The sequence below is a fragment of the Macaca fascicularis genome, chromosome 3 (genome assembly GCF_037993035.2).
Source record: "Macaca fascicularis isolate 582-1 chromosome 3, T2T-MFA8v1.1".
In the NCBI taxonomy this organism is placed as follows: domain Eukaryota; kingdom Metazoa; phylum Chordata; class Mammalia; order Primates; family Cercopithecidae; genus Macaca; species Macaca fascicularis.
This window is the reverse complement of record NC_088377.1, coordinates 171,326,794-171,353,533: the sequence shown is the minus strand read 5'-3', so window position 1 is coordinate 171,353,533 and position 26,740 is coordinate 171,326,794. Positions and strand designations below refer to the sequence as shown.

At 44.8% G+C, this 26,740-nt stretch overlaps 1 protein-coding gene across 2 annotated transcripts in view; it reads left to right on the top strand.

The window, feature by feature from the left end:
* UBE2H (ubiquitin conjugating enzyme E2 H) overlaps window positions 1-21,798 on the top strand; it is a 120,835-nt gene extending 99,037 nt beyond the window's left edge. For both annotated transcript variants that reach the window (XM_045388365.2, XM_045388364.2), the window contains 2 exons: window positions 13,184-13,312; window positions 17,469-21,798. In XM_045388365.2, the coding sequence (XP_045244300.1) occupies window positions 13,184-13,312; window positions 17,469-17,593 (254 nt within the window). In that variant the 3' untranslated portion in view covers window positions 17,594-21,798. The remainder of the gene's footprint in view (window positions 1-13,183; window positions 13,313-17,468) is intronic.
* Window positions 21,799-26,740: the final 4,942 nt, after the last annotated feature.

The window sequence follows — 26,740 nt, the reverse complement described above, 5'->3', positions numbered from 1 at the left end:
AGAAATATGCTCAGTTGTGGATTTGCGCTTCAACAGTACTTAGCTAGCTCTGTGACCAACCTTCTTTATCTGTCTGCTTGGAAATCTTCAGATGTGGTGTATGTGGCTCAGGAGTCTAACTAGTTATATACATAAAAACGGAGTCTTGCTTGCTTTGAACAACTTAGCGGAAATTCATTAAAAATATCACACTCGGCCGGGCGCGGTGACTCACGCCTGTAATCCCAGCACTTTGAGAGGCCGAGACGGGCGGATCATGAGGTCAGGAGATCGAGACCATCCTGGCTAACACAGTGAAACCCCGTCTCTACTAAAAAATACAAAAAACTAGCCGGGCGGGGTGGCGGGCACCTGTAGTCCCAGCTACTCGGGAGGCTGAGGCAAGAGAATGGTGTAAACCCGGGAGGCGGAGCTTGCAGTGAGCTGAGATCCGGCCACTGCACTCCAGCCTGGGCGACAGAGTGAGACTCTGCCTCAAAAAAAAAAAAAAAAAATCACACTCACTGGTGGTCAGCTTTAAAACCATGGAGTGGTCCGGGCTTTTTGGATCGTGGGACGTGAGCCAGCCAGGGTATGGCTCTGAAAAACAGCCACAGCTGCATTCTACTTTCGTAGGGGCTCTGATTTCAGGGCTTGTTTCATTCTTGATTATATGTAAATGCAACCTTGATTTGTTTTATCTTCATTCACTTGTGATTACTGAGTTAATAAAGTCTTCCCAGTGTATGGACACTTGGCTTGTAATTGCAGGAAGTTATCTCTCGTTATTCTTTTCTGATATTAACAACAACTAAATTATCGTCTAGTAATTACAAGCTTGAATAGCGAGTTTTAGTATGACAGCAAGACTAGCCAGCTAGCTAATTACACATTAACTGCCCACATTTCTGGAAGGCTAATAACAAATCCTATTACCATGTTTTAGCTTACAAGCTCTTAAGGTAAGCAGGGTCATAACAGGTTTGAACTAGGATGAATGGCCTCTAAAAAACACCCAAGTAAGATGAGAATTGTTTTGAGATTGACAATGCAACAAGAGCAGTGTTTTTGATGAACAAGAGCTTGTTTTCATTGTGATCTATGCAGTAGCATTTATTTTCTTCTGCAGCTCTCTGAAGTTTAAATATGTTGGGGGGAAAGGGGCTACAATTAGGCAATGAATGGGAAATTACCTTTTAAGCAGGTTTGGAATGCTTTAACACCAGTCCATGTCCTATAACTACACACCTCAGATTGGTGACCTGGTAGCCTGGCCCTGAGCAGAATGTGGCTGGTTTTCCCGGCTTCAGCACCCTGTATTCATCTATCCATCTATCTTTTCTTTTCTTTTTTCTTTTTTCTTTTCTTTTCTTCTCTTTTCTTTCTTTCTCTCTCTATTTATCTTTCTCTCTCTCTCTCTCTCTCTCTCCCCCCCCACCCCACCTCTTTCTCTCCTTCTTTCTTTCTTTATTGAGACAGAGTCTCACTTTGTCGCCCAGGCTGGAGTGCAGTGGTGCAGTCTCGGCTCACTGCAACCTCTGCCACCCAGGTTCAAGCGATTCTCCTGCCTCAGCCTCCCAAGTAGCTGGGATTATAGGCATCTGCCACTGCACCTGGCTAATTTTTATAGTTTTAGTAGAGATGGCATTTCACCATCTTGGCCAGGCTGATCTTGAACTCCTGACCTCATGATCTACCTGCCTCAGCCTCCCAAAGTACTGGGATTACAGGCGTGTGCTACCGTGCCAGGCCAGCGCCCTGCGTCTTTCATATTTCCCTTTCCCACACAGCACAGGAACACCTGTTTCTAGCTTAGAATACTTAAAAACAAAATGTTACTAAGTGAGATTTAAATGTTTTTTTTTTTTGAGACGGAGTCTCGCTGTGTCGCCCAGGCTGGAGTGCAGTGGCTGGATCTCAGCTCACTGCAAGCTCCGCCTCCCGGGTTTACACCATTCTCCTGCCTCAGCCTCCCGAGTAGCTGGGACTACAGGCGTCCACCACCTCGCCCGGCTAGTTTTTATTTTATTTTATTTTTTAGTAGAGACGGGGTTTCACTGTGTTAGCCAGGATGGTCTCGATCTCCTGACCTCGTGATCTGCCCGTCTCGGCCTCCCAAAGTGCTGGGATTACAGGCTTGAGCCACCGCGCCTGGCCGAGATTTAAATGTTTTTATCATGTATGTTGCAAACATTCTTTGATTGTTTGAATTCCTACTAATTGTTTGTTCTTTCTTTTCTTTTCTTCTCTTTCTTTTCTTTCTTTCTTTCTTTTTTTTTTTGAGACAAGGTCTTGCCCTGTCACCCAGGCTGGAGTGCAGTGTGGCTCACTGCAGCCTCAACCTCCTGGGCTCAAGTGATCCTCCTGTCTCAGCCTCTCAAATAGCAGAGACTACAGGCATGCACCACCACACCAAGCTAATTTTTCATTTATACTACAGATGGGGGTGTCACTATGTTGTCCAGGCTGGTCTTGAACCCCTGGGCTCAAGTGATCTGCCCACCTTGGCCTCCCAGAGTGCTAGGATTACAGTCATGGGCCACTGCACCCAGCCACCATTTTTGAGAGGTAGGAGGGAGGTGTTCGGTGTGTTTTTTAAGGCATCCCACTTCTTTCCGGGTAAGGGAGGTGTTTTCATCTGTTTTTTATTTTGTTTTATTTTGTTGTGTTGCCTGCATGGCCCTCTTCATTAAGACTTTATCTTTAAAAGATCCCCATGGACTAATACGAGAAGATATGTGAATCTGCTGAGCTTAGACTTTTTATATATTTTATCCACACATGAGACCCTCTCAGTTAAGTAATTGTATGAATTCTTTAATATACCTTTTAGTATTTGGCAGCGGGTTGTATTATCTTATTTGCAGCTAGTTAGCCTTCAGTAAACTAAGTGCAGCATGGTGAGCCCTGTGGCCAGCTGGGCGTGAGCCACAGCACTGCAGGAAGTCTGGTGGGTTGCTTCAGCTCGCCACCTGTGTGCCCTCAAAGCAGCTGGAGAAATGGGCTTTTTGTCACTGAGGTTGAGTTCAAATTAATTATTTTATTATTTCATTATATTTTATTTTGTTTTATTTGAGATGGAGTCTTCCTCTGTCGCTCAGGCTGGAGTACAGTGATGCAGTCTCAGCTCACTGCAACCTCTGCCTCCTGGGTTCAAGCAATTTTCCTGCCTCAACCTCCCAAGTATCTGGGATTATACAGGCGCCCACCACCAAGCCCGACTAATTTTTGTATGTTTAGTAGAGACAGGATTTCACCATGTTGACCAGGTTGGTCTTGAGCTCCTGACTTCAAGTGATCCACCCGCTTCAGCCTTCCAGAGTGCTGGGATTACAGGTGTGAGCCGCTGTGCCCGGCTCAAAATTAGTTATTTTAGAGAATATTACTTTTAATCTCAAAACTGTTTCTTTGAAGTCTGCCTGCCTATCTGGTGTTATTGAAGTTTTCCTTGAGAATAACTGCTTGGTTGTGTGCAGCGTAGGACTCTTTACAGGTTTTTGACTACTCTTCCTTTCTTGTAGAATTTCACTGTCTTTTAATGTTTACAGACTGTAAGCAGGATAAAATTTAAAAATTCAACCATTATTAACATTGCTGCTTTGTAGGAGCTGGTAAAGGAGTGGAAGGTAAAGATCTATTAGTTATGGTGTCTAATACACCGTTGAGGAAAATCTGTTAACCCCAAATTATTAAGTACCTAAAGAAATCTGGAGATCTTAATTTATTTGCCCTATTTCAGGCCTTAACAACAACAACAAAAAAACTACCTAGTTTTTGTACATATAGTAGATACCCACTACCACCACCAAAAATAATTGTTGAATGAACAAGGTGAAATTTTATGGTTGGCTTTATTTTGAGCACATATTGTAAAATTCATGACTTACGTGGCAGTTCATGACGAATTCAATACAGTTCCTAAAGTCAACCGATGGGATTTTGAAAGGTCAACAGCTGCTTTTCTCTAGTAGTCAAGGATGCGAATAACATGGTCGAAATTCCCGGGAGTTTCAACTGTAATGACTAAAAGTGCAGGGAAGGAGATCTGTGTAAGTCACAGAGAGAGAATCATTAGTTCTGGACAACAATCAACTTATGATTTTTGTCCATCTTTTCCTCTAGGTGTGAAGAGGATTTTTCTTCCTTTCCTTTCATCCCTGTTCCTTAAAGAATTACAGAACAGATAAATACCTTAGACAGTAGTGACTATCCCTGTGATTTTCAGCTTGGAAAGCCAGGAGTCCTACCCCAGAGGGGAGAGGGATGGTGAAGGAAGTTTGGATAGCATGCTTCTGGAGGGTGCAGAATTTTGATTGACAGATAATCATTGTACATATTCATGGGGTGTATAGTGATATGTTTTTTGGGTTTTTTTGTTGTTGTTGTTTGTGTTTTGTTTTTGTTTTTGTTTGAGACAGAGTCTCGCTCTGTCACCCAGGCTGGGGTGTAGCAGCGTGATCTCGGCTCACCGCAGCCTCCACCTCCCGGGTTCAAGCAGCTCTCCAGGATGCAGAATTTTGATCGAGGGCAAGAGGAACTTATTGTTTGTGGGAAATTACCTACATGATTGTTTTAAGGAAACTTTCTCTGATTACAAAGGCGAGAGTACAGAGCCTTGAAGGCCATTTAGTAGATGACTGCCCTGATCCAGGGCTGGAATGATATATTGGGCTTGACATAGTTACATGCCAGGGGAAATAGAAGAAAAACTAGAGACATTTCTGGGAAACTGAATACGTGGAAGAAATGAAAAACATCTAGCCAGATTCCTTCTAGAGGCTTGGAGCCTGAGAGCAAGGGCGTTAGAGTCAACCTACTCCCTTCATTAGGTGAAGGGAATGGGTTTTCAGGAAAATAATCTTAGACATGTAAAGTTTGATAAGACTATACGACTTATGAAGGACCAGTTTTATGGATTTGGTAGTTACCAGCATAGACTTCTTATTTTTCTTTCTGTCTTTATTTAAAGAGACTGGGCCTCAACTGGGCATAGTAGCTCATGCCTGTAATCCCAGCACTGGGAGGCCAAGGCTAAGAGGATCACTTGAGCCTCAGAGTCTGGGACTAGCTTGGGCAACATAGAACTTGCCTCTGCGAAAAAAAAAAAAAAAAGAGAGAGAGACTGGGTCTTACTGTGTCATCCAGGCTGGAGTGCAGTGGTTGTGATCATAGCTCACTATAACTTCAAACTCCTGGGCTCTAGTGATCCTCCCTCCTTAGCCTCCTGAGTAACTGGGATTACAGCTGCAAGCCACCACACCCAGTAGACTTACTTCTTTAAAATTGTAGGATTGCCTGGCACAGTGACTCACGCCCGTAATCCTAGCACTTTGGGAGTCTGAGGCGGACGGATCACCCTGAGATCAGGAGTTCGAGACCAGCCTAGCCAACATGGCAAAACCCTGTCTTTACTAAAAATACAAAAAGTTACCTGGGCATGGTGGCATGCACCTGTAATCCCAGCTACTCGGGAGGCTGAGGCAGGAAAATTGCTTGAACCCAAAAGGCAGAGGTTCCAGTGAACTTAGATTGAGCCACTACACTCCAGCCTGGGGCAATAGAGCAAGACTCCGTCTCAAAAAAAAAAAAAAAATTATAGGATGATGGGCTTCCCGGGGTAAGAGTGTACAAGGCTAATTCTTAAAATGCAAATGCCACAGAATTTGAGCTGCTGTGCAGGATGCTGATGTCTTTCCAGATAAGTTTTTTATTATGTGTTTTTAACAAACAGGATGTTGGGCTTCTGGGGGACAGATGGTAGAAGTAGAAAGGGGATGGGGTAGGTCGGTTTGAGAACAGAAAAATGGCTTTGGTGGTTCTTGGCACTTGGCACCACTTGGTGGTTTTTGAGTTACAGCATTTATTTTTCAGTATTAAGTCCGAAAAACAGATGAAGAATATTTAGGTAAAAGTCTCCAAAATGACTGCCTGTGTGCTAATTGTGGTTCCCAGTGAGGCAGAACATGTCAAGGTTTGGGTGTCCACAGGATTTTAACCTGAAGAAAGCAGTGTATGTTACAATTTTTTGGGGGGATTGGGCGTAGAGAGAGGGTCTTGCTTTGTCACCCAGGCTGGTATGCAGTGGCATCACAACATACTGCAGCCTCGGCCCACCCACCCGCCCCTGACTTGAGCAATCATCTCCCCTCAGCAACTACTGAGCACCTCCTCTCCTGAGTAGTTGGAACCACAGGCACATGCCACCATGCCCAATTATTGTTATTATTTATTTTATTTTATTTTTTGTAGAAACCGGATCTCCCTATGTTGCCCAGGCTATTCTTGAACTCCTGGGCTCAGGCAGTCTTCCTGCCTTGGCCTCCCAAAGTGCTAGGATTACAGACATGAACCACCATGCCCAGCTTGAAATTTTCCATTTATTTCAAAGGAAATAGAGGAAAAAGAAATAACTTGTGGTCACTGGTTCATAAATAGCCAAGAATAAAACATGAGATGTGTGATTCATCCCCTCTTGTGTTTTCTCCTTCAAGCCCTGCACCATCTCATTGTGAGTCACCTGGAGTAGGGCAATTTTACTTTAAGAGTTGGTACGTTTTTTTCAGTGTAACTCTTTTTAATTAATACATATCCTTTAAGGGATACAGGTAGCTGAAATGTCTACCCTTTGAGGATGTCATATTTGTATTAATAGTTCACTTCTCTGGTGCAATTTGAAGTATATCTTGTAGTCACTTTTAGTAATGTGTGTTACTTCCCTGTAAGGAATAGCAGTGTTATACTTCTCCTTTTGCAGTGAAGAAGTTGAGATGTAGAAAGGAAGAGACCTGCCCAAAGTCTAAGAGCAAGTCAGTGGAAAGCCTGAAATTAGACTTGTGGTCTTTTAGATTTTTCATCTGTTGTTCACCACTGAGGAGTCAGCTTTCTGTTTGCTGGAGACAGTTCAGCCTAATGGAATTTGCTCTGCCGGATGTCCACAGCATGTTAGGTGGTGATTCTAACCATCCCCTAACACCCATTCTCCTCCAAAGTGGCCCTTTAGTCCCCCTCCAGAACAGATCTGCTTTTGACTGCCTGTGGTTTGGCACACCTCTGCCTAGAGATAACAGTGGTAACAGCAGTGTGCAGAAAAGAGGGAAGGGTTAGGGAAGGTCACTAAACCAGAGTCGAGCTGTTAGATGCGAACATTTTCTTGCACAAAAGAACCTACAAGCAAATGGCCCTTTCATTCCCATCTATTTGGGGATAGGGGATCATGGGCCAGGTAGTGTTTCCTGACTGTGCATTTGCACACAGGTGTCTGTATCACACACGTACAGATCCCATCCAATCCTAAACCAGAAGCCCTGGGGTAGGTGTGAAGCTACAACCTTAGGATGCTAAGCAAATTTTTGGAAAAACTCCACAGGTAATTGTGATAGACAAGCAGGACCTAGACTTAGCCCAGAACCACTGCTCTAGACTAAGTGATGCTGCTTTTGACGATAAGTTGTTATGATTTGGGAGTCTCATTCCATTGCCCAGGCTGGAGTGCAGTGATGTAATCTCAGCTCACTACAACCTCTGCCTCCCAGGTTCAAGTGATTCTCCTGCCTCAGCCTCCCAGTAGCTGGGATTACAGGTGCCCACCACCACATTTGGCTAATTTTTTGTGTTTTTAGTAGAGACAGGGTTTTGCCATGTTGGCCAGGCTGGTCTCAAACTCCTGACCTCAGGCAGTCCACCTGCCTCAGCCTCCCAAAGTGCTAGGATTACAGGCTTGAGCCACTGTGCCAAACCTGTTTTTAAATATTAAATATAAATATAAACTATATGCCTAAACTGAGATTTGAGTGTTATAATTTTAACATTAATAAAAGATCAGACTGAAGAGTCAGTGCTAATGAACCACATTTTGGTTCTAATTGAGTTTAAGGCAAAAGTAAGGGCTGTTTGCTCATCATAAGCCGTTTACTCAGGGATCTTGGAACTTGCTTTAAAAGTTAAGATAGCCGAAAATGGCGTCAGCTGACTGTACTCTACAGGTTTAGGTCAACTGTATCGGGCTCTCTTCCTTTTTAAAGGAAGTTGAAGGTTAATGTTTTTAGATAAAGATCTTTGAACTGACACATTTTTATTATCACTATTATCAACACATTTTTATCGTTTTAGCATTAACAAAAATCTAGAGAAAAAATGTTCTTTATTTTTCTACAGATGAGTATCTTTATTTTATTATTGATTTATAGTTTTAGTCTTCTCTGCCAGTGTATTTATCTTGAAAGAAGACTATCTGCACATTTGAGAGATGCTCCTTTCAGAAACACCCTCAGGAGTAATCACTGTGTTAGCCACTAGCAGGAAAGCCTCATTGCTTTAAGATGGCCAGAGCCATCACATCCTGGCCTCCTGAAGTTGTCATCTTCACCCAAAACTAGGCCTCACGTGTTTCCTTTTCTGCTCTTCTGTTTTACAGGTATGACTCAGCACATCTGTAAAATGGATCAAAAGTGTTTTAACGCAGGAAGACAGTAGATACAAGAAGGAAGAACCAATAATTAAGGGTTCTTTTATTTGTTTGGAACAAATTCATAGGCAAAGCCTTTTATTGGTAGCTTGAGGAAACTTAAAAGTAGTAGGAAAGGGTATAAAATCTCTTTCTGGGACACGTGAAGCTCCTAGTTTTATAACATGTTATCTGTAATATTTCTCTATCCCTAAAGCACTTCTGAACATTACTTCAGAACATAAAACCTATGCTTTGTTTTTAAAGGTTTTTGTTGTTACGTAATAGCATCCAGCTGCTAATCCTTTTGAGCAGCACCTGTAATAATAATATGGCAGGAGGAGCCTTCCGTTCACGGTGTGCGGGTGTCTGCGGGTTGCCTCCTGCGGTGGAGTGGTGTGGAAACAAGCACATGGCCTCTGTGAATAGCCACAGAAACACCTGAACGTCCTTTGCTTAGCATCCTTCTTTGCACTTGTGAGAGATTCTTTGGGGAGGATGTGATCATCTCTGATCCATGGATTTAGCTTCCCTGCCAACGATGGTGTGCGATTTTTGACCTAGAGACACGGGGAGCTTGTGCCTTCGTGAAAGTTGGGGCAGTCTGTGTTTTATCCATTAGCAGAGGCCGCATAATGGATGAGCTCAGGTTTGAGTTCCAGATCCATACGTAAGCTCTGCGTGCCTCAGTTTCTCCATCTGTAAAATGGTACCTACCTCATTGGAAGAGTGCCTTGCTTGTAGTAAGCACTATGTAAGCATTAACCTGCCATTACTGTTAATGGGCCAGGCGCAGTGGCTCACACCTGTAATTCCAGCACTTTGAGAGGCCGAGGTGGGCAGATCACAAGGTCAGGAGATTGAGACCATCCTGGCTAACACGGTGAAACCCCATGTCTACTAAAAATACAAAAAAATTAGCAGGATGTGGCGGCGTGCGCCTGTAGTCCTAGCTGCTGGGGAGATTGAGGCAGGAGAATGGCGTGAACCCGGGAGGCGGAGCTTCCAATGAGTGGAGATCTCACCACTGTACTCCAGCCTGGATGACAGCAAGACTCCGTCTCAAAAAAAAAAAAAAAAAAATTACTGTTAATGTAACTATTGTTTGACTCTTCCCTGTTCTGGGATCACATTAAATTATAAAACTGCTATTTTTTATTTTTGTTTTTGTTTTTTTGAGATGGAGTTTTGCTCTTGTTGCCCAGGCTGGAGTGCAATGGCGCATATCTCGGCTCACTGGGTTCAAGAAATTCTCCTGCCTCAGCCTCCCAAGTAGCTGGGATTACAGGCACCCGCCACTACACCCCGCTAATTTTTGTATTTTTAGTAGAAACAAGATTTCACCATGTTGACCAGGCTGGTCTCAAACTCCTGACCTCAGGTGATCCAACCCATCTCAGCCTCCCAAAGTGTTGGGGTTACAGTTGTGAGCCACTGTGTCTGGCCTATAAAACTTAATTTGCTTACCTTTTGGCATTTTCTACCACTGCCTTAATAACTCACCCACCCAAGGATAAAGATAAGAAAATAAAAACATTTTCAGACTTTTCATGTTTTATTGGATATTTCAAACATACACCAAAATAGAAAGGACATATTTACAGGAAAATGTTATTTTTATTTTATTTATTTATTTGAGACAGGGTTTCACTCATTCACCCAGGCTGGAGTACTGTGGTGCAATCTCGGCTCACTGCAACCTCCACCTTCCCAGGTTCAAGCAGTTCTTCTGCCTCAGCCTCCCAAGTAGCTGGGACTACAGGCACGCGCCATCACGCCCAGCTAATTTTTGTGTTTTTTAGTAGGTACGGGGTTTCACCATGTTGGCCAGCCTGGTCTCGAACTCCTGGCCTTATGTGATCCACCCACCTTGGCCTCCCAAAGTTCTGGGATTGCAGACGTGAGCCAAAAATGTTGATTTTTAAAGACAAAAGAAATGTCATTTGAAATGTGAAAAGTAGAAGTTACACACCTATTGCCTTGACGTAGCTTTTTAAAATGTTCGTCTTATGCATACACACTGTACATAGTTGTAGTTCTAGAAAACATACCATTTTATGGCCTTTCTCTACCCAGCATTCAAGTATAAGCATTTTTTTCCATTGAAAACTACTTGTTTTCAATGTAGTTGAAACAAGTACATTGTTTCAACAAGTAGTTTTCAATGGTTTTGTACCATAATAATTGTTTCCCTTTTTAAAAAATATATAAATGAAACATTGGTGAAAATCTTACTGCAGATAGTTTGGGGGTTATCTAGGAAGGTGATTTTTGTTTTGCTTTTTTGATTAAGAGTGTCAGCATTTCTTTCGTGGTACATGAGAACCTTACTATAAAGTGGCTCTTTAGGACTGTTCTGAAGTCAGCCTTATGAAGGTGAAATAAACCCTGATGAAATCACCCCAAGTCTGTGGCTTTTGTTATAAGGCAGAGCTGCTCTATGTCAATACCTGGTGTGTGAGAACAGGACGTGGTAGCTGTCATGGGGCCCTCTAGCCCATCATTCTCTAGACCTGCACTGTCCAATACAGGATCTACTAGCCATTTGTGGTTATTTAAATTTAATTAGAATTAAATAAACTGAAAATTAATTTCCTTATTCACACTGGCCATATTTTGAGTGCTCAGTAGCCACTTGTGGCTAGTGGCTATTGATTTAGATGGGGCACATATAAAACGTTTTTATCACTGCAGAAAGTTTGGTTGAGTAACACAGCTCTAGATTATTCTCTAACTGCTCAGCTTCTTAACCTTACAGTGGTAAGAGCCACCTCTTAGGTAAGATTTTCTAGAGCAAAGTTGGGCAGACCTTGGGTACTTGTTTTTGTATGTGTAGTTTTATAGGAATACAGCCACATTGATTTGTTGACCTATACTCTGGCTGCTTTTGTGTTAACAGTGGCAGAGCTGAGTTTTGAATAGATACGACAGAGACCATATGTGGCCTGCAAAGCCTAAAAGTATTTGACCCTTTACAAAAAGGTTTGCCTACCCCTTTTATCTAGATCAGGGTTTCTCAACCTCAGAACTGATGACATTTTGGTCTAGATAATCGTTTGTTGTGGGACTGTCCTGTGCGTTGTAGGTGTTTAGCAGCTTCCCTGGCCTTCACCCACCAGATGCCAGTAGCACCCCTTAGATATGACAACCAAAAATGTCTCTAGACATTGCCAAATTCCATGGGGAGCAAAATCACCCCTGCCTGAGAACCACAGATCTCAAGCAGTGTGGCTTGGTGAAGCATTCGTCTGTAATACTGCAGAGGAGCGCCCATTGTTAAAAGAAAAATGTGTTGAAAGAGTTGACTAAATTAACGAGTAGTTTTGTATGCTACTTAGTATACTTCAGCATTGTCTGCAGAAACAGGAATGTTTGATATAAAACATGACAAAGTCGCTGGAGTGGGGCAGAGTCATGGAAGCGTTCTCATGTCCTATTTCTCAGGGGTGCCACAGTTCACTGAGGAGCAGAGAGTGGAAGTTACAGCATCTCTGAGCTGTGGGGCATGTGGGTTGTGTTATATCCAGGTTCTCAGGGCCTGCTTTTCTAAAATGCTGGGTAACTGCAGGTGTTTGTTGTTTGCTAACTGTGTGTAGATATCATCTGGGTATGCCTGGCAAGAAAGGAGTTAATGTCACGTCTGTAATCCCAGCACTTGGGGAGGCTAAGATGGAAGGATCACTTGAGTCCAGGAGTTCAAGAGCAACCTGGGCAGCATAGGGAGACCCTGTCTCTATTAAGAAAAAAAAAAAAAAATTTAGCCGGGCATAGTGGCACATGCCTGTAGTCCAATTTCCTTGGAAGACTGAGGCTGGGAGGTTGGCTTGAGCCCAGGGGTTTGAAGTTGCAGTGAGGTATGATCACACCTGTGCATTCCAACTTGGGCAACAGAGTGAGATCCTCTCTCAAAAAAATCTTTTTTAAATAAATAAATGTAGTAGATTGGTGCTTATCTGTCTTATGAATATTTGTGGTTTTATGTGGTCCATGTAATTCCTATCCTCATTACCCAGAATAGTTGAAAAATTGGTTGTATTTACCTCCATTAGAAGTTGCAAGAATTGAATTAAATGTCAAGTCCTATAAAATTATGTTCAAGGCTGAGCACAGTGGTTCACACCTGTAATCCCAGCACTTTGGAAGGCCGAGGCTGGCAGATCACTTGAAGTCAGGAGTTCGAGACCATCCTGGCCAACATGGTGAAACCCCATCTCTACTAAAAATACAAAAATTAGCCAGGCGTGGTGGCAGGTGCCTGTAGTGCCAGCTACTTGGAAGGCTGAGGCAGGAGAATCTCTTGAACCTGGAGGCAGAGGTTGTAGTGAGCCGGGATTGCACCACTGCACTCTAGCCTGGGCAACAGAGCGAAAAAACAAAACCAAACCAAACAAAAAAAACTATCTTCAATTCTTTTAAGACCCAGCATTTGAATACCTTTCACAGTGGGGGGTTTTGTAAGCTGTAGAAAATGGCTATGTGAAATAGCCATAGAAATAGAGTGAAATAGAATTGGGAAAATTGTCTTTCAAAGTGAGTATCAGGTATATCTTTATCTCGTTCTTCAAATTAAAATTAAAAATTTTAATTGGTATTGAAATGAATGTGTAATACAGGTCACATGTACTAGAGCACACTTGTATGGAGAATCATCCCCATGTAGTTAAATATCTAAGAAGGTAAGCAGCTTGACTACTGAATGCAGGTGAATTTTAGGTGAACTTGTATTTCCTGTGCATGACATGTTTCTGTTTGGTTTTTCAGATCTTACCAATATATTTGAGTCCTTCCTGCCCCAGTTGTTGGCCTATCCTAACCCCATAGATCCTCTCAATGGTGACGCTGCAGCCATGTACCTCCACCGACCAGAAGAATACAAGCAGAAAATTAAAGGTAAGAGGGTGCATAGTTTACCTAGAGACAAAAGAACTTAAATCTGTTGGGCTTCAGTCATTAAAAGTCCTTCTTAAATTACTTAGTTCCTAATACTTTTTCTCGGGCCTAAAAAGAGACAGCTGTGGGCTGAAGTAGCACTCACCAACCTCGGGTGGTAGTAGCACCAGTTTGCTCATCCTTTAGGATTTAGAATCCTATTTTCCCATTCTTGAAACAGTTTACATGCTGATGGGATGTGAGTTTGATTTAAATGAAGATAAGTTTGCGAAAGAACATATAGCTGGCCATGGTGGCTCACACCTGTAATCCCAGCACTTTGGGAGGCTGAGGCGGGCGGATCACGAGGTCAGGAGGCCGAGACTAGCCTGGCCAACGTGGTGAAACCCCATCTCTACTAAAAGTACGAAAATTAGCCGGGTGTGGTGGCACGCGCCTGTAGTCCCAGCTACTCGGGAGGCTGAGGCAGGAGAATTGCTTGAACCGGAAAGCAGAGGTTGCAGTGAGCCTAGACTGTACCATTGTACTCCAGCCTGGGTGACAGCAAGATTCTGTCTTTAAAAAAGAAAAAAAAAAATCTAAAACTCCACCTGAATTCATTGGATTGTCCATTTTACCTCTGTTACTTTTCATAGTGAAGAGTCTAGATACATGAAGCTCCACCAAGAAGCAAAGGAATTCAAAGCGTATAATATACCTGCTGTTTTTAACCAATGGCAGGTATTAGTATCTAGCCCGTTTTTCACATGATGGGCCCGTCTGCATAGCAGTCCAGAATTCCTCAAAATGTGTGGCCTATCTGAGGTACATTTGCAAGAGGTGGCAGTAGAAGTAATTTACCAGAGCTTGAATGTGCAGGTCTTCACTCTGAAATGTGCAGGTATGAGGCAAACAGGGACTATTCATGAAACAATAGCTTTTCTTCTGTTTGTTTTCTAATTCTTCTTCCAAGGTCTCTATAGGGTATTGTTTGGAGCTTTTGTTGAGATAAAGCAGAAACAAATTTACTATAATTAGGTAGATCTCAAGTGCTTTGCAAATTAATATCTAATTTATGTAGCAAAATATATAGCTGAGCAAACATGTATTTGAAGAAAAAGGCAGTTTCAGCCAGATAAAGTGCTGTTATGAGACTGTATTAAAATTGCGAAATAGGAATCACTTAGCAATGTCTGCAAACCACAGATATCTTGGAGCAGAGTATATTTCTCTAGTTCACATATGCATTCCGTCTCAACAATTTAGCAGTAGCCCTGTTTCAGTACATATCTGCTATAGTCCCATTTACAAAAAGAACCCAGCCTGCATTTATCTTAGAATGGCTCACTCCAGGGTACGGACCCCCGGCCTTAGGAAATGTTCATGTTGGCTATCATTTTGTCTTTCTTAGAAATCTGAGAAAATCATGGCCATCAGACCTGAGCTCACCCCCAGTTCCTACTGTACCTTGATGTCTTCTCCCCTCCCCCTACATCTTTTCTTTGTTCCTGTGGGAAATAAGAGACACTCTTCCTCATTTCTCAAACTCACTCCCACCACCAACCTGTGATCTTGTTTCCCCAACCCCCCGCCCCTCCCAACGCAGTCTTCCTCCTGCACCTGCCAGAGGTCTCCCTGTTTCAGAAGCGGTGATCTGCTCCTGTGGGCTCCCTTAGGAGTCATGCTGTTTATTCCCTTTCATTTTCAAACTTGCATCCTCACCGTAAACTCCTCTAATTTTTTCCCCTCCTCTGCTTAATCTGTGCCCTCATTTCTTCCCAATCCTTTGGACTCTTCTCAGGTTCCATTTTGCTGGACCTCTCTGCAAGTGTTATATTCTACCCTAACCTTTCTGGAAAATTCTCATTCCGTTTCCTCAATGTGGTCATTCACTTAGGACTTGGTCCCTGGGCTCTGTCTCTTCCTCTCACCCCTGGGGACCTGCTTCACCTCTCACAGCTTAAGTCAGTCCCCTCCAGGGAGATGATTTCTCAATGTGTGTGTCTAGGCCTGGCCTCTCTCCCAAGCTGCTGCTGGACATTTCCATTTGTGTGGCAGTCACCACCAACTCAACACACCTAACACAGTCAGCGTTCATATTTAGTTGGCAGTGTCTTGTAGTGCATGTCTGAAAACGTGTTTAAATATTGGATAGCCCATAGCACTGGGCACCATTGGAGCTGTCTAAAGCTGTCACTTCCCTGCTCAGAACCCTTTGCTGGGTGACATCTTTGCCTGCCATTCAGGGCTCTCTGATACTGAGTGGAATCTACCTCTTTGCCTTTACTCCTTTTTTTTTTTTTTTTTTTTTTTGAGAAAAGGTCTCAAATATAGCTCTCCCTCTCTCTTTTTTTTTCGAGATGGAATCTTGCCCTGTTGCCTAGGCTGGAGTGCAATGGTGCGATCTCAGCCCACTGTAGCCTCTGCATCCCGGGTTCAAGTGATTCTCCTTCTTCAGCCTCCCGAGTAGCTGGGATTACAGGCGTGTGCCACTACGTCCGGCTAGTTTTTTGTATTTTTGTAGAGATGGGGCTTCACCATGTTGGCCAGGCTGGTCTCGAACTCCTAACCTCAGGTGATATACCCACCCTCCCAAAGTGCTGGGTTTACAGGCTTGAGCCGCTGCACCTGGCCATAGTTCTCTCTTAAGGTTGTGTTTAAGCATCCCAGCCACTTACTTTCAGCAAAGCAAAGCCTTTCCCTGGAGTGACCTCTGCTATGTCGTAGCTGGCAGGACTTGGAGGTCAGTGTGGCTGGGACTGCCTCAGCCGTTTTTCTTCTGTAACTGCTTCCCTCTGGTGACACCTAGCAGCTCCTTCCTTTTATCTTCCTCTGTTTCCTCCTCCTCATTGGTGACCTCACTTTTCCTTTCCCTATCCCAAAGGCCTTGTCCTAAGTACTTAATATACATTTGTTTCCTTGAATATATTAAAGAGGGCTGATAGTATCAAATTCTAGTGTCAAAAAAACAATGTCAATATGTAGCTTCTACAAAGGAAGACGCAAAATAGCCAACCCATTAGAGGTTAAAAATAAAATTGTTAAAGTTTGAATAAACATTTATTTCACTCAAAAATGTAAATTAAGGTAAATTCCTACCTAATCATGGGCTACTTTAATCTCATCAAAATCATTAGCATAAAGTTTTGTTATAATGAATTTGAAGGGCTCTAAGTCTCAAGTCTGCAAATCTTTTCTGTAAAGGACCACATTGGCCAGATGTGGCCTTTATCACACGTTCTGTTTATTTTTTTAAGACAATCTTTAAAATATAAAAACATTCTTAGCTAGGCCCTGTGCTAGTTATTCAAATCCGGTAGGCCCATTTGGCCATTCCGCTTATCTTCCTATTGCAGTGAGTCCCTGCAACTCTATAGGAGGAAAAACAAAGCCACAGGGTGTGTTTTTGTGTGGCTTGCATTTTGAATAGGTTTCTGTCTTGTCTTTTCCTATTATGTGTAGGTTATTCACTTGAAAACAGAGTTTTTAGGAACAAGTTTGTTTATTCAGCAGTTCTTAAAAGCAGTTTCAGCAGTCTTATTCAGCCTAGGGTTCCACCAAGGCTGTAGCAGTGGAAATCTACCTTCAGGTAAATTATACATGGAAAAGCCACCCAGAGCCAAGTGGTGTCTCCATATAGCAGCTTAGTCCTGAGCAGATTGAGCGATGGTTTTGCCAGCTGTTTCAAAAACCTGACAGGCAGGATCTGTTTAGACTAAAATCGATTCCTAAAATAATAGACCTGGGCTGACTGTAATGATGTAACTGCAGATCTAAAAATGATGGGGGATTTCCTTATAAAATTACTATGGAATCATGACTAGTCCTGTCTGTACTATCTGGGAGGTGAAAGTAAAAAGAAAGCATGGGGCTCCCATTTCCCCCGTCCCTGAAGAGTTCTTGGGGTGCTGCAGCGCACATATTCCCCTGCAAGCTGAGCCTGCTGTGTTGCTCTTCCCAATATCCCTTCCCTCAGGGGGCAAAATGCAGAAACCCTGTCCCAAAGAAGTCTCCTTGTGGGATTCCCCTTAGCTGTAGTGACCATGATTACTGTCATCTTTGTCCCCCCGGTGTTCAAGGTAAGTTTGAACCTCCCCAGCCTTGCCAGCTTTTTGGGGTCGCCAAGCACATGCCTACCCACTCACTGCCCTTGTTGTCTTTCTCCCACCCGGTGCAGAGTACATCCAGAAATATGCCACGGAGGAGGCACTGAAAGAACAGGAAGAGGGCACCGGGGACAGCTCATCGGAGAGCTCTATGTCTGACTTTTCCGAAGATGAGGCCCAGGATATGGAGTTGTAGTAGAAAAAGCACCTGCTTTTCAGAAAGACTATTATTTCCTAACCATGAGAAGCAGACTATAATATTCATATTTAAACAAAGCAATTTTTTTTATTACTAAACAAGGTTTTTATGAATAATAGCATTGATATATATATATTATATATCACCCTTTAGATCTTGATTTCTTGGTCATTTCTCAACCTGAGGTGCATAGCATATTCCCACATTCCATTTGGTAGCAATATGCGGTCCGAATGCATGCATTCATGAGTCCATGTGGCCAAGTCAGCCTGTGTGCTACTGAACTGTCAAAGGAAATAGCCGCTCTGATAGGTAGACATGAGTAAAAAGAACAGGAAAAAATCGCTTCTTGTATTGATGGTTCCAAAGAAACAAACCAAACCAACCAGCTCTTGGATGTGAAGATAAAATAGTGCTTTTTCAAAATGGAAAGGAAAAACTTGGGGAGGAAGAGGCCTGCTGTGGGGGCATTAGAGCCAGCCACATAAGAATCAGAGCCGCTCCTTCCTGTGAATCCTAGGTGGCCCTATGTCTTCTGTGGAGTTACAGTATATAAAACAGGGAGCTAATTAGAGTATTAAAACGTAAAACCATTTTTTTGACTCTGATTTTAAGTACATTTTTATATGTCAGTTCCTGCCCTTCACACTACCAGGCCCTGCAGCCACAGTGTTCTGTTGGAGAAACTTGGAGAAGTATTTTCTGAACCGGTTCTTTTTCTTGGGGTAGAACTTGTAATCCAGACCTGTTTTTGAAAGGACAGCACAGGAGGAGAAAAGTGACTGGGACGATGCTTCCTCTCATCCAAAACACATGCAGAGTCACATCCTCGTCCTAGTGTTTGGCAGTTTGAGACCGCTACCCTGAACTTACGAGCTTTAAATAAGAGGGTTGTGTTTTCGGGGGGTTATTTTTTTTTTGGTGTGTGTGTGTGTGTGTTGTGCTTAGAAAGGTTACAGATTTCATCTTCACCTACCAAGAGGCGGCTGCCTCCTTGGACAAGCCGCTCATGGACCATTAGACTTGAGAAGAAGACCCATGTGGTAATGCAAAGCCCTGGGTACTTGGGTGTTTTGGTTTGGTTTTCCCTTTTTCTGCTGCTCTTGGCAGCAGCCTGGTCATCATCTGCTTGTGGGAGTGGGAAATGGGTATTTTAGACCCAACACAGGTTCTAAATTTAAAACGAATAATAATTGGAACAAATAAAGGTTTTTGTACCCAGAGTGATTCTACATGGGAAAAACAAACCAACTTTTTTCAGAGAGTGACCGAATAGGAAGAAGGGATTCAGAAATACGATGTTGTAGAACATGCCTTGCAGGAAGAAAATGTTTTCTCTCCTGTGTATGTTAAGAGGAAATCAGTTTAAAATGCCTGCTAATCAAATGTCGACTCAGCTAACCATATGTCCAGGTTGCTGCAGAGTTTCTTTCAAATCTCAGTGTTGCCTGCTGAACTTGGAGGGGAGTTTGGAGAAATCTTAGACAGCAGCTCTGTATTTTTTTGCCGCAGCCAATAAGATAATAGCAGAATTAGCCAATCCTAAAACCTTCTAAAGACGATTTTTGAGCATCCCACTGGGATTATTTAATTTTTCTTTTTGACGTGTGTTTTTAGTTTAGAAGTGCTGTATTCCACAAGGTTTAAGTCAGTGAGGTTGGAAGATACCCTCTTTTTTTATTCAAAAAGCACAATCAATCTTTTCTTTGAAAATCTATATAAAGTACAACTTGCTTTTAGCATGATTATTTTCCTAAATAAAAAGACAAAGAATTTACATTTATGTTAATTACGGGCATGAAGCAAAAGGTTTTCTTTAAAAAAAAAAAAAAAAAGTGCAGTGATGTAGGGCTGTGGTTAGTTAACCGTACTGAGTTATCCATCTAGCATCTGTGGCTTGCTGGAAGGGTAGTATTAACTATTTAACATGTAATGGTGTACTTCACTCTTACCTAGCACGCTGTCTTCTCATTGCTTTGGGGGAGGGAGGGTCTCTGCTGGCACTGTCTAACTTGCTTACCTGCTGACTTTGCAGTTTGCTTGTGCTATGACATTTATTGTAGGTGCTATTTAGGGTAGGCTTAAAGTGCTGGGTGGTGATTTGAGTTCAAACAATAAAAAATTGTATTTTTTCAATATTGTATAAACAATAGTGTTCTAATTACCTTAAAAAAAATAATGACCAGTTAAGAATTGCTTTTGATCTTGTCAAAAAACCGAGTAGACCCCAGTTTCGGGAAGGTGTGTGAGCAGTGTCATGGCTCTGCCCCTTACCTAATCCCACATCTCTCTAATGATAAGACATTGGCTCGCCTCTGACCAGAGCCCCAGCACCAGAGAGCGGAAGGTGCAGAATTGTCAAATGACCTGCTGGGGGAGGTTGTAGGAGTTAAGCAGATTTGAGTGTGGCCGCAGAGTGTGTGTGTGTGTGTGTATATGTGTGCACACGTGCGAAGAGAGTGTGAGCGAGAGAGTGTCCATCTAAGTCTGTATGATGAAGGTGGGATAAGGCTCCTCTCTTAGCGCTGGAAGCTCCTGTAATTGCCGCATAGATCCCACTATGCCCTCTTGCTCTGTGCAAGTCTGTCCTGTCCGGGCACTAACCTTGGTCCCATGCATGTTTACATTCTGGGTGGGGCTTCGCCTCTCCGCTGGGAAACTGACTTTTGCTGGGTTGAACAGAGTCTCTTCTTATGCTTTTTGTCCCTTCCCTGCGCCTGGGAGAGGTGTGAGTAGGAACCCAAAACATACAGGTACAGAAAGATCTGGAAGAAGGCCTGGCAGTGAATCTGAGGACTCTGGGCCCCCTACAATAGATGGTAGCGTAAGTCTGGAGCAGGGGTGTTTCACCACCAGATGCCTTTCCAGGCTGCCCTTCCAACACTCAGAAGAGCATCCAGATCCCTGGGCAGAGGCTGTACATTCTTGGCTTTAGAGGTGGTGGCAGCGGCAGCAGGTCAGAGCCACTTCTGGCGGTTTCCCTCCCCTTTTTAGTGCTTTAGTGCCCATAGTTTTTGGATCCTCATGTTTTACCAGCGCAAGCCATTCTTCGCCCCTGTTCGCATAACTGAGCTCAAGCTCTTGCCAAACACCAACAAGCAAGATGGTTGCAACCTGGCAACATTGAATCCACCGCCCTTAGGCTCCCTCTGGAAGCCCCAGCACCGGGGGCTTATGGGCACAGGGTCAGTGGTGGCCATCCTGGACACTGGCATTTGGCTTTGTCTTCAATCTCATCGCCCTCCTTGAGGTTACTGTGCAGTTTCAACCAGCATTTTATACTAGTGAGGTCATTATCAGGAGTTGCCATATCATCTCTCCAGTACCTAACATTTCTCATCCTCTTCAAAAGCTGTTCTGACTGCCAGCTGGCTGATCTAAGCTCCTGAGGAATGTCTCCTCTCAAAGGCATTTTTCCCTCCAAAGGCCCCCAGAAGTCCTAGTTGGCATTGGCCTGGCACGTGCTTTATATTAGGCCTCCCGTTGGGATGGCTGAGAATCATGAAAGACAGATCCTCCGCTAGGCTCAATGGGTCATTTCTAGACACCAAGTCTCTGGGAACTAGTGTTTGATTTTAAATGGCATATGGCCCTTCTTGTTTCAGTGACTTAGAAAAGTAAAAGCCACTTAACAAAAGTTAGCAAGATTTTTTATCGACTTCCCACCTGGGCTCCTAGCCTTGTTGAATGAAATCAAATATCTCTGATTGGGCGCAACGAACTGCATTTCTTTGGACTTCCGAATCCATGTTTATGCTTTCTCTGGCTCCTTAACACCTCGGCGATTCCGTTAGGGATGGGATGAGTGGGAGGAAGCCCTTTGAGAAGGGGGAATCGGCCCTCTGGTGCGCAGGTTTTCCACTCATCTGAGGAAGGGCCAGGGCTCTGAACTTAGCCAAACACTCATCTTGGCTGTGGGCTTGGGAAGAAATGGCCATTATTTATGGATTGTATTTGGTACATATTGTGTGATACTTGAAAAGATAAAAGGGACTGCCAGCCCGTAACTGAAATCTGAAGCTTCTTATCGCTTATTTTTCCTTGCCCTGTCTCCTCCCTTCCACCTTTCTTCTTGCATTGTGATGATCTAGTAGGCATGTCTGTCAACAGGACACATGCCTCCTCTGACTATAACCTCTTAATAGTTGTGTATAATGAAAACTGTAAACTTTTTTAAATAAACGTGTATATACCTTGGCAAATGGCTGGACCTTGATCAATAAGATAATAGCCCTCATGATTACTGATAGCCCTCATGATTACTGTCAGCTGGTTTTCTAAAATACCCTCTCTGTTCTGGCTCCTTTGAGTAGCAGACGCTGGCTTCTTCTGGCTAAGCAGCTCTTGGAATGCAGGTGACTAAATTAGTTTGGGAAGGGAGTGGCACCCTTAGGCAGTGATAACCTAGAGGCTCTGCCCAGAGGCCTGTCCTTGAACCTGGAACTCAGATGCAAGACTGCTGGCTATGAACGGGGCTGTGAGGCTCCTCCACTAGAGCCTTGTAAAGCCCGAAGGTCCCTATCTACCCCTATGCCTAAACCTTCTAAGCCCTGTCAACTCACACCCAGTGAGGATACTCCGAGGCCTGGAGTTCACGGACAGTGCAGCTTCCTGCCAGGGCTGATCTGCCTAAACAGGTGGTCCTCTGCCAAGTGCTACGCCTCCTGGGAGATGAGGACGGTGGGTTTTGCATGGGAAAACGCTTATCGCTGGATTAGACCAGCATTTCGATTGCTTTCTAAAGCGTTTGCTCTCGGTTACCACCAGATGGCGATACTGCTCAGTCTAATGGAGACGGTTTTGTTAGCAGGACCTTAAGACAAAGGAAATACTTTTGCTTTGTTCGTGTGTTCTCATTCCATCTCTTTTCCACTGTTTTCTCCTTGTTCATTCCCCTAAACTCCTTTTTCTCCTTCCCTACATCCTGATGCATACTCCTCAGTTGGCCCGGCTTCATACCTACCTGCCAGATTGAATGAGGTGGGACTGCTGAGGAATGGTGTGCCAGTGCCTGCTCCCTCCCCACTGGCAGGGAACCCCCTAGCTACCCTGGATGCCTCCAGAGCCCAGAAGCAAAACGTTTAAGACCCTCTTTGTGGGTGGCACTCACGGGCTCTTTAGCCAAAGGACTGAACCACAGAGCCATGAGTTCAAGTCCCAGCCCTTCCATTAACCAGCTGTGCAACTTCAGGCCCCTCACTGGGCTTTCATGGACCTTGGGTACTGAGCTGTAAAGCAACATCCCTAGACTAATAGGTTCTGACTCTGCCACCCTGTGACTCAACTCCACCCAGGCCGCAAAACAGTGCCCCGTCACAAGATAGAGTAACAGAGAGGATGCTAGATATTAACCACGAAACACCAAGGTTTGAACACAGGTTTAGAGTTTTTAGGCCAAAGAGCTTTGGGGTGTAGAGCAGTTTCCATCCTAAACGGGACTTAAGAGGTACATAGGCCATGTGAACAGTCATTCCATTGATCTCACGTAAGGCAGCTGCTTTTAACCCCCCCCTACTTTCCCCCCACCAAGGAGAAGTCTCAGTGCAGTTGCTGGCACTTGGGTCTCCCAACCGCCCCCCTCCGCCAACCCTGGGAATCCCACCCAGCACCACTCACCCTCGGCCTCAGTCTAGCTGCTTCCCAAGTGGCAGGTGGCTTGTCACTACCTGCCTGAGTCATCGTTCCTTTCCTGGGAAGGGGACCGGGGTTTCTGAGGCACATTGTCCTGGAAAAGAAAGCTGGTGGGCTCTGAGCCTCAAAACTTTCTTGCTGGCTCTGAAGGCTGCTCTGTCCCCCTGGGAATGAGTGCCTGTGACACTGGATCTGGGGGTGTCCCGCTCCCCACCCAGAACCAAGACAAAGGATTTTTCTGACTCCCACAATCCCTGGAGCTGCAGAGGCCTTGTAGCCTCCTGGCAGGCTGAAGCAGCCCTATTTGTAAGTGGCATCTCAGGGACTCACCCCCCACTGAGCCCCAGACAGTGCAACTTGGGCCCAAGCCTGCTGTCTTGGGCCTCAGGGTGTACTGTGTGTGTGCCCCCAACTTCTTGGAACTGAAGAGTTATCCTGACCAGGGATTTAATGTTAGAAGATAAAAGATAGGAGCATTTCCCTCTGTGTGTGTGTGGCACACGTGTGCCTGTGCGCGTGTATGTGTACCTACGTAGTGAAGGGTGTTTATTTTCGGAAAAAGGGCACTTCTGAAGACCTGAGCTCCTCAGAGCTCTTTGGGGCTCAAGACTTGGCTCCCAGGACCTGGTGTCAAGGGGTCAGAGGTGGCAACAATGGACTTAGACTCCCTAAGAGAAAACTACACCCTTCTGGCTGTGCCTGTAGGTGACAGTGAACCTAGAATGGGGTGCTGGACACCAGGTGCAGCTGGCATTCAGGCCTCCCTCAGCTTCCTCTCCTGGGGTCCTGGCCGCCAAGGCTGGCCAGCGCGCAGCAAGAGGCTCCTTGGAGAAGCTTCCGCCTCTTTGTGGGCAGCCTCGCCTCCACTTTCCTCAGTTCTGTAAGCAGCCCTTCAGGACCTGCCGCACTCCACTCGTGTGTGTTCACACGCACAGGACAAGGCTTTTAAAGATGCATTTTTTTCTTTTTCTTTCTTTTTTTTTTTTTTTGGAAACACGATCCCACTCTTGCCCAGGCTGGAGTGCAGTGGCATAATCATGGTTCACTGCAGCCTCAACTGATCCTCCCACTTCAGCCTCCTGAGTAGCTGGGACTACAGTCACATGCCACCACGTCCAGCTAATGTTTGTATTTTTTGTAAAGATGGGGTTGTGCCATGTTGCCCATGGCTGGTCTTGCACTTCTAGGCTCAAGCGATCTGCCCACCTTGGCCTCCCAAAGTACTGGGATTAAATTTTAAAACGAGTGTAAATTGTTCTGAAAAACAACTTTGTTTTGTAGGACTACGTGTCACTTTAAATGTTGAAAACGTAGCGTCCAAATTGAGATGTGCTTTGTGAAATACTCCCTGGATTTCAGAGTTAACACAAAAGTAAGAATGTTCTAATGAGCCACTGCGCCCGTCTAAACGATGCATTTCTGCCAATTTGAAAATTATGTGCTGGTAACAAATCAGGATTCCAGAAACATGCCCTCCTCCAGAGGGGACCACCATGGGCAGGGCTGAAGAGGGCTTCCCCTCGCGAGCCTCACTCACTGCAGTGAGCCCTTCGGTAAGTAGATCAGGACATTAACTGCTTATGCTGTGCCAGGTGACTTAGTCACACAGACAGTGGCATAACTGTGCTAGAACCTGGGTCCTCAGGCCATCCATATGTGTTCCCTCCAAGAATCATGCTGTGCCAAGCTTAATGCCTGCCCCCAATGCCCGCTGGGGCTGTGGGCACCTGTGTCTGTGTGACCCTCATGCCGCCTGGGCCCTATGAGATGCTCCCTGGCTGACCTCCTGCCCAGGGCTCACTCTATGAGCATGGTCTCTGAGGATCAGGGCCTTTCCCCGTACACATCCCCATTTCCACTGACAATGGTGTCCTCGACCTCCGGTGCCTGCAGTAGGGTCAGAAAATAAAACTCTAGATTTACCTCAAACCCTCTTCCTAGTGCAGAAATATAGAAATAGAATGTGATCTACATTTATCATTAAAAACATTCTAGTAAATGTTTTTAGTTCTAGTAAATCTAGTTTTTAGATTCTAGTAAATCTAGTAAAAACATTCAAACCTTTTTTTAAAAAGGTTAAATGTTTCATTTAACTCAATATATCAAAAACATTTCAGCGTGAGGTCGGGCACTGTGGCTCACGCCTGTAATCCCAGCACTTTGGGAGGTCGAGGCAAGCGGATTACCCGAGGTCAGGAGATCGAGCCCATCCTGGCCAACATGGTGAAAACCTGTCTCTACTAAAAATACAAAAATTAGCCGGGCATGGTGGCAGGCACCTGTAATTCCAGTTACTTGGGGGGCTGAGGCAGGAGAACCAGTTGAACCTGGGAGGCAGAAGTTGCAGTGAACCAAGATGACGCCACTGCACTCCAGCCTGGGCAACAGAGTGAGACTCTGTCTCAAAAAACAACAACAACAAAAATTCAGCATGTAATTCACAGTAAAAGAATAAGATAGTTTGTATTCTTATTTTTGTGCTAACTCTGAAATCCAGGGGGCATTTCACAAAGCACATCTCAATTTGGAAGCTACACTTTAAACATTTAAAGTGACACGTGGTCCTACAAAATAAAGTTGTTTTGCAGAACAATTTACACTCGTTTTAAAATTAAATATTAATTAAAATTATATACCATGAAAAATGTGATGATAGCCACAGCTGGCTACCTATTCAGAAGCGGGGGCATAGCAGCCTCTCTGTGCAGTAGAGATCTTTAGAGAAGCAGTCCTGGCGCAGTGGCTCACGCCTGTAATCACAGCACTTTGGGAGGCCGAGGTGGGTGGATCACTTGAGGTCAGGAGTTAGAGACCAGCCTGGCCAACATGGTGAAACCCCGTCTCTACTAAAAATACAAAAATTAGCCGGGCGTGGTTGCACACATCCGTAATCCCAGCTACTCGGGAGGCTGAGTCAGGAGAATCGACCGAACCTTGGGAGGTGGAGGTTGCAGTGAGCCGAGATCGTGCCACTGCACTCCCGGCTGGGCGACAAAGCGAAACTCCGTCTCAAAACAAAACAAAAACCAAAAACCACAAAGCAGGCAAGTCACAAGAGCAAAGGAGCAACTTTGCTTGGGAATCTAGGGCAGAACTCAGAACCTCCCAATCCGCAGATAATGTTCCCGGGACTGGAAGGGTGGACGGCGCACCCAGTCCGGTCCCTGGGGGCGGACTGGGTGGCAGGGCCGGAGCTGGCAGTCAGGGGCGCCTGGGCAGCGCCTCGGTCCTCTAAGGGCCGTGACTTCCAGGACGTGAAAACGCCGCCAGCCCTGCCTCATGGGGCCGGAGTCTAGCAGGCCCCGGTAAGGGAATCACTCTGTGGGTTACACCTGTCCTCCGCGGAATTCGAGCTGTCCCGGGCTCGAGGCGTGGACAGCGTAGCCCAGCCGGTGAGCAGAGCGGGGCGAGGAGGGCAGATTGGGTGGGTGGGATTGGGCGGGGCAGGAGGGGTGGGGCGAGGCTGCGGAGCCCACGCGGCCGTCCCCGCCTCGGCCACCAGGGGGCGTACGT